This window comes from Nematostella vectensis, chromosome 14, assembly GCF_932526225.1.
Source record: "Nematostella vectensis chromosome 14, jaNemVect1.1, whole genome shotgun sequence".
In the NCBI taxonomy this organism is placed as follows: domain Eukaryota; kingdom Metazoa; phylum Cnidaria; class Anthozoa; order Actiniaria; family Edwardsiidae; genus Nematostella; species Nematostella vectensis.
The window spans coordinates 160,247-168,210 of record NC_064047.1 but is presented as its reverse complement, the minus strand read 5'-3'; the positions used below and the strand labels follow the sequence as shown (position 1 = coordinate 168,210).

Below are 7,964 nucleotides of genomic sequence, written 5' to 3'. Positions count from 1 at the left end.
TTTCAAAGTTAAGTGTGGTCTTAGGACTCTTATCCGTCATTCTTGGGTCTAGTGGTTTGGGGACTTCTCTGTCAGGTTTGGGCATCATCGTTGGAGTTCCGTTGGGTGCTTTGGCTGGTGTTTTCGGTCTCACCTCTGTAGGCTGTGCGGCGGTTTCTAAACGGCTGTCGCAAAAAGTCTCCAAGCACGACCAAACAGCGGCGATGGCAAAGGCAAAAGTAAATAGCATACGCGACCTGGTCTCTAAAGCTTTAAAAGACAACAAAATATCAGACGAAGAGTTCTCTTTAATCTTGAACGAGTTGGACAAGTTTGAGGCTCTAAAGCTCCAGATCCGTCAAAAGTCGGTAAGAGAGGACGAAAAAAACGTAAACATTACCAAGCTGAGGGAAACAGTAAGAGAAGAGATTTTGAAAGACCTGGCGAGTCGACCCGCTCGGTGAAATTTCTGTACGAGAGAACTCCCGTCGGATGGATCTATGAATTGAGATGCGTAAAGGACTGATTTAAAAACATCTTATATGTCATATAAGATGAAGTTTACAGAATTTGTGAAAAGGTACCCCTACTACTCACGCTTCAGGTTCTCTGCCGACGAGCACGGCAATGCGCAATTCGTTTTCAATGGGGACGAATACGATCCATTCGACAAGAATGGGAATCTAGTCAAAACGTTATATCACTTCCCTGGTAATAGCTGGAAACCCGAGAATATCCAGGATTTTCTAGTCGCCGACGACACACAAGCATACAAGGAAACGATCCAGCAACTGTTTGGGTTCCCAAAACAATACAGACTAGACGCGCGTGCAGAGTACAAGATATTGCCGTTGGACGAAAACCCTACGAGAAATAATTACGTCTCTTTTGATGTTTTTATAACACCAAAGGTGAAGACACACTTTGTTTTTAGGGACATATTCACCGACAGCTTGCTAGTATTCAGAACAGCAAAGGAGGCTAGTAGGTGGCTCGACGCCCCGAACCTCAGTTATTGGAGTCAAGCCTTAAATTTTGCTATGTTTTGCGCGACTGCTGGATGTGGTGTGACGCGTGACATGATTGACGGCTCTCAAGTGGGGTCATTCTACAGATTTCACATCATTTTCACTATCAGACGAATATTAAACGAGCTACAATGCCCTCTTCCAAAAGATAGGCTCTTTAGTTGGAATAAAAACTTTTACAGCGAAGCGGCTTACCAAAAACTAAGAACAGAATTCCGAACTGGTGACGATTTCCGGTTCCTCGGACCGATAAATCATGGGTTAGGGAACGTTTATAATTATGATTATCACGGCTTGTCATCTTCTAACGACAAGTATAAGCCTTATGGCACCATTGATCAATTACACGACGAATGGGACGCTGCCAAAAGCGACCACGAACACATGAATCACTTTGAGATCGAGTACCTGAAAGACCTTAGAACTGGGTTTCAGTATGAGTGGTTCTTTCCGGAAAAATCAATGGGGTTAACCAAAGCTGGGTTGTCTAGGATAAACCAGAGCATCGAAGCCTTTGTTTACTGTATTCTAGGCGCGCAAGTTCAGACCCGGTCGTCAATCGTCGGTGATAGCGGTTCAGCTCAGGAAACGAAACAGGTCTTCACGAAACTCTTTGAAAGCGCGGTGGTGGAAAACAGTATATCGAAAAGTATACAACGGTATCAGTTTGCTTTACAACAGGCGAGACAAAAACTAGACCTGGCTTTCGCCCTCAGCTGTTGGTTAAGTCCATCGTATCTTGTGATAAATAACAACACTTCGATCGCTGGCTATAATAACAAGTTACAAAAAGCCACCACAGATATGAAACTGGGGTTGAATCCGATAAATAACGAGATAAAAACGATCCCAAAACATAATATGGGTCATTCAAAGATTGTGTTACCTCATACCGAGTCAGTCACGGCTCACAAACCGGAACAGGAGGCGAAAACTAACCCAAAGCCGGACGTGATTAAACCCACGAACACACAGCACGAAACTAACCTTGCCACGATCACAGCCTTTACGGCTGGTTTAGCTTGGTATCTATTCCGGTAACATGCGGGGTGCATGTGGACGGATGTGACGTACCGCAAGAAGACAATACCTGTTCACGTGTGCATACCAGACCACCCTGGCGACCGCGAACTCTCAATGTAAATACAAAACCTATTTTCAGAATCGCTAGTTGTTAGGGTGATTAGGAATGTATGTGTTTTGTAACGTGAGACGCGTTACAAAACTGAGTGGGTCAATGTTAATTTCCGTTACACGTTCTGCAATGATGCTTTTGTCTATCGTGTTCGCATATTTGAGACCCTCCGCATAACTTACAAAAGGGTCTCTGTTTGCCATGTTCACACATCCCTTTCCCCTTGCAGTCTTTACAGACATATCTTGCTCGTCTGTGCTCACAAATGCTACCGCCGTTACATTCTCTGCACCGCGTTTTTCTCCGGTTGTGAGGGCAGATTTGCGATCCGTGACAATCTTTGCAATAATATTTCACTCTACCATGAAGACACTTATAATCCGTTGTTCGCTTTACGGGGGATACTTTCGGGTCTTTCACCGTTTGGTTCTCCATTTCTATCAAACCGGTCATGTCCTTAAATCACTTTTCATTTTTTTACGCCTCGATACTCACCCTCCTAGCCGGCCGACGTCTACCTGGCGAAACACTCTTCCAACATTCCCTTCTCTTGCTCATCCATGCACCAATCCCAGAACCTGTCTGGGTGCCAGGCCACCCGGAGCAATTCACCCTCCAACTCCTTGAACCTCAACTCGTGGGGCACCCTCGCCACACCGGGCGTACCAGCCCGGGCCGCCAACCGCGATAAACTGTCTAGATTGGTCGCCCCTAGTCTGACACACACCCCCGCGACGTCAGATCTCTGGCAAGCGACCGCATGGAGGAGACACCAGTTGAAGTCATCAGTCCTCCAGTCGTTCACGATATCCCTGACGCACGACCTAACCGGCCAGAACGAGGCCAATACGTGCGCGTCCCTGGACCTGACCGAACCCTCTATTATACGTTCGACGAGCCTGGTCTTTCCTAGTTTACCAAAGTTTTTGAGACCTATATTGTGAGCCAAATACTTGAGCCTGCCGGCATCTAGCCTCAGCAGGCCGTTCTCGCCCAGGTCCCCGATCTCATCCAGCGCCTGGTCTGGTTCGCACCTCGACCCGCAAACGCCACATATCCCGCCACGATCTTCCTCGGGCGGCCCCGTCCCCGCGAAGGCGCCGCCAAAGAGACTCCACGAGTATAACATCGCACTTCAATCGATGCGTTCATGTTCTTAAATCAATTCTCAAAGATTTAGGAACGTCTCCTCGGCCCCACGCTCTCACTTTATCCGGAACAGCTTCCACAACTCCTTCCTCTGGTCCTCATCAATGCACCAATCCATAAACCTGTCCGGGTGCCAAGCTACTGGCATTAGTTCGTCCTCCAGCTTTCTACGGAATCTCACCTTGTGTAGCTTCTCCGGGAGCTCCTCATGCACGAGGCCCCACCTCCACGCCGCACGTAGCACCGCGAGAATCTCGTGTAGACCCAAGAATCGCGCGTAACTCATAGGCCCAATGAGATCGGTCGCGCCCCACTCCAAGCACATCCTGACGATCTCGAGGTTGCCAGATTCGGTGGCCGGTGTTATAGCATAGTCCGGGTCAAACTCGCTGAAGTTTTCTCTCAGCAACTTTAGAACCTCAACGTGACCATTGTACGCCGCCTCAGCGGTGGCCCAACCGACATCAACATCGGCACCTAGATCTATCAACAACTCAACAACCCCCACCTGACCTTCCGCCGCCGCAGCACCCATGGCCTCAGTCATAGCCTCTCCTCCGTCGGCACAATACTCGCCCATCACCTTCAAAACCTCTACGTGCCCGCCTTTCGCGGCCATGGACGCTGGATACACGAAGCCACAGGCGCCCGACTCACAACACATCTTAACGATCTCGGTGTGACCGTTCATTGCGGCCCTGATCATCGGCTTTTCGAAATCCGTCGCACCCCAACTCTTACACAACCTCACGGTCTCGACGCACCCCTCCCACGCCGCGCGCTCCATAACGGCGTCAAAGTCTGCGGCTCCCCACCTCGCTAAGGTGGCGGCTTGATCCTCCACGGTGAGATTTGTAAGACTTCCAGCACTTTGCATATCCATTTTGTTATTACATCCACGTCTTTAAACCACTTTTTTCGAATTTTTTTAGACGTGTTAATTCACATCTACTCCGAACTGACAGTTTTCTGGAAATCCTGATTTCTCTGGAAATCAGGAAACATCACACCACACCAGGCGTACCCAGGACTGTGGCCACTTCTCTCGCTTTCCTACTGATGGTTAACTCGGAGACGCCCGTTCTTTCGGAGAATTTTTTAAGTGTAATATCGACCCCCTTTAGCCGTACCCAGTAATAGGTTAAAGCGACCGCAAAGGATTGTGGGCGAGCGCGATTCAACTCAGACGAGCGGTTCTTAGATCTGTAGTAGAGCTGGACCACCTCTCCCTTCTGTGCGGGGGACGCCGAGAATCTATCCATCACATCGCGAATGTGGTCCACGACGGTGGGAGACGTTCCGTGTAGTAAGTAATCTTTAGGCGCGTTAATACTGAAGATTTTCAGACCCTTAAGGCAACTCTTCTTGCTCAATCCAAAAGTTTCCATCAAGGTTTTCGGTGTCTGACACTTACCGGACATCTTGTAGGCGTAGTAGATACACGCAAAGACGATCGCCTTCCGTGGGTCGCCGCGAAAAATCTGACCTTTCGTCACCTGAGTGTATATCTCGTTAGCTTTGGCTACAATTACCCCACTAAAACCCATGTTCTCCACATCCTTGTCAATATTTCTGTCCTCAGACCTACGTACCTGGACCCGACTTGGATCCGAAGACCGTTCGCCGTCGGAATGTCCGTAAAAACCCCATTCCCTTTCGTGCGCGATCACGCGCTGCATCTGTTCCCCGCACTCTAAGCAACTAGTGACCCCGTCTTCTGTGACTAGGCCGTCATGATTGCAAAGGGTGTTACCACTATCCCCGTCTCCCAAGGAGGCTCTACTAGTCTCGTATTCGGTGAGGGCTCGGTCAAACAGTGCAAATTCCGGCATGAGGGTGGGGACGTTAATCTCAGGCACCGGTCCGTCGGGGATATTGTATGGTGGTGGTGACCGATCTTCAGCCGTACGTTCAACCGCTTGTTCCTTCATTTTATTAGACTGTTCATGTCTTTAAGCCACTTTTCAAAGGTTTTTTAGATGTGAAGCTGAGAGGCTAGTCCCCTCGAGCTCCCCCTAGGTGGGGTCTAAAGTCTCCGCACCACATTCGTGGACTAGTATCTCACCCATCTTTTTTCGTCATACCGTGGCATGGAGACTAACATTGCTAGAACACCAAGGACAATTGTCGCCGCTCCGGCCACAAACCCAACGGGGTCGAAGCTTCCGTATTCTGAGTCTTCATAGTAATCAGCGTCACAACAGCAGTGTTCAGGCTCCGCATCCGCAGTGTTACTCACATTCACCTCCAGCACCGAACAACCGCCGGCTGTAGCCGCATCGTTTTTAATCTTCACCTCCGTCTTTAATGTCATTTTATCTAGGACCCCACACGTCTTTAGACCAGAATAGCCCCCAGGCTCCCCCTAGGTGCGACACGTGACAAAGTGATTGACAGGTGGGCTTGGCTATCACGTGACAAAGTGATTGACAGGTTTTTGACAAAGTGATTGATAGGTTTTTTACAAAGTGATTGACAGGTGGGCGTGGCTATCACGTGACAAAGTGATTGACAGGTTTTTTACAAAGTGATTGATAGGTTTTTTACAAAGTGATTGACAGGTGGGCGTGGCTATCACGTGACAAAGTGATTGACAGGTTTTTTACAAAGTGATTGACAGGTGGGCTTGGCTATCACGTGACAAAGTGATTGACAGGTGGGCTTGGCTATCACGTGACAAAGTGATTGACAGGTGGGCTTGGCTATCACGTGACAAAGTGATTGACAGGTGGGCTTGGCTATCACGTGACAAAGTGATTGACAGGTTGGCGTGGTCGTGCAAGAGATCTTTGGCAAACTCGCGCATGCGCAGGTCGCGAGGCTTGGCGGAGGTGTGCGGAGACTTTTGCGCCATTTTTGGAATGAAATTCGGGATGATGAAAACTTTGCGCCAGCTGCGCCAAAACCCTACTACTCCCTCAGTGAAGCATGTCGGATTCTTCCTCCTCGACACTGCATTTCCATTTAAAAACCCCTTCTGACTGCCTCCTTCCTGACTTTTACCTTCCATACGACTGTCTGAATCTACCTACCTATTTTTAACTGCTATGCAGAGTAAGGTTATTGATTACATTTAAATATAATAGCCTAATCATATAATAAACTAATTACTACTATCTATTTTCTATTGAGGATATCACTAATCTAAAGAGAATATCCATGTAGCCATCAATTATGAAACAAACAAACAAAGATAATAATTAGACCAACATGAAACAACAAGTAATCTGTTTGGAAGAACTCAGAATTAAGAATCCAATTAAGTACTAAGTCTTACTTAACTATTTTGATTTGACTAAGTTTTCTGATGTAACTTAAATGATTATCATATTTGGTTTCACTTGAGTTTCGTTGAGAACAAGTTTATCCAAGAATACAATAAACTGAAGCGCTGTTCAAACTGAAAATACTTTCACAACAAAGAATAATTATTGTTCATAAGCTACCATAGCAACGCGCGCGCCAAGTTGTTTGAGTTCTATTCCATGTGTTATTTCTTTGACGAAACGATCTATCGATCTAAAAGAACCAACAATTTGACTATAATTTATAACTCAATAAATCACCCCTCTCAAATAACATGATAGCGTAAAATAATGCGCAAGTCTGGCTAAAACAAGTATATCCTTTTCTTTCGATTCCTTTTCTATAAGCGCTGCATTTCTACAAAATGAGTATTATATGTAAACACATTCTATTTGGTTCTATATAAATACCTTTCTGCTAAGCCTTCTCAGCTTTTCTCGCTTCGCTTTCAAGTTTCTTCTCAACGATGCTTTGCTAAAGGGAAGAAAACTCATCCTCCAGGTCCTGCAGTTCTCGCGAAGAGTCCATCACATTCTGTCTCTTTAATTTAGCCTCTCGCATTTACTCTCCGAGACTGAACCTCTTTGGAATTTTCACAGATAAACTTGAAAATTAGAGTGAGGTTTCAAAAATAATCGCGCGAGAACAGAGGAGAAATCTACAAAACCAAAATCATAGCGAAGACATTCAGGGATTCAAGAATCGGACTACCCTGCTGATTTTCAATAAATTCTTTCGACGTAAAAATAAAATCGGGACTCAAAATAACTGCATTCAATACATTTTGGTAAATGTCGCGGAAAGACCGTATCCCTTTGAAGAATAGGCGCAGGAACCACGCGAAATTCTGGCCGTGTTTGATACCAAATCAAACCTTGTTCTTCCGTCTGTGCTTTCCCGCCATCCGATCTTATTTTCCGAAGCTAGCGAAAATCTTACGAGCTTTCGAACATAGGGCCCGAGCAGATTCGTAAATTCGGCACCAGTCCTCTGAAAACGTGCCCCGTCCAAGATGGCGATTTGACACGGAAAACCCTGCCGCTTTTGGAGTGTTTTGTGCCCGGCGTGAATGTCAACAATATCAGGGGGAAGGGAGGGGGACTCTCTTTATACAATATTGCAGTTGTAACCTATTATTAAATAAGTTTGTAACATGTCTTTGTTTATTAAGCAAGGTCTTTTTCTGAGACAAGCAAACTCAAGTAAGGCTGTTGAAATAACAGGTGAGTGTTAAAAGAAAAACAATTATCTGATTAGAAAACTACTGTAGATTCCTTTGCACCAAAATAAGAACAAACTTCATTTAGTTTGTTATTTATGAGAAACGAGATGAGCTCTACAAAGCCATAAAGAAATATGTATTGCTC

The 7,964-nt window shown here is 46.2% G+C and overlaps 1 protein-coding gene across 1 annotated transcript; it reads right to left on the bottom strand.

Moving 5' to 3' along the window:
• Nucleotides 1–4,295: 4,295 nt before the first annotated feature.
• On the bottom strand, nt 4,296–5,222 carry LOC125559880 (transcription initiation factor IIB-1-like). The gene has a single exon (XM_048722044.1). It carries the CDS (start codon nt 5,220–5,222, stop codon nt 4,296–4,298), a length of 927 nt encoding a protein of 308 aa, XP_048578001.1.
• Nucleotides 5,223–7,964: the final 2,742 nt, after the last annotated feature.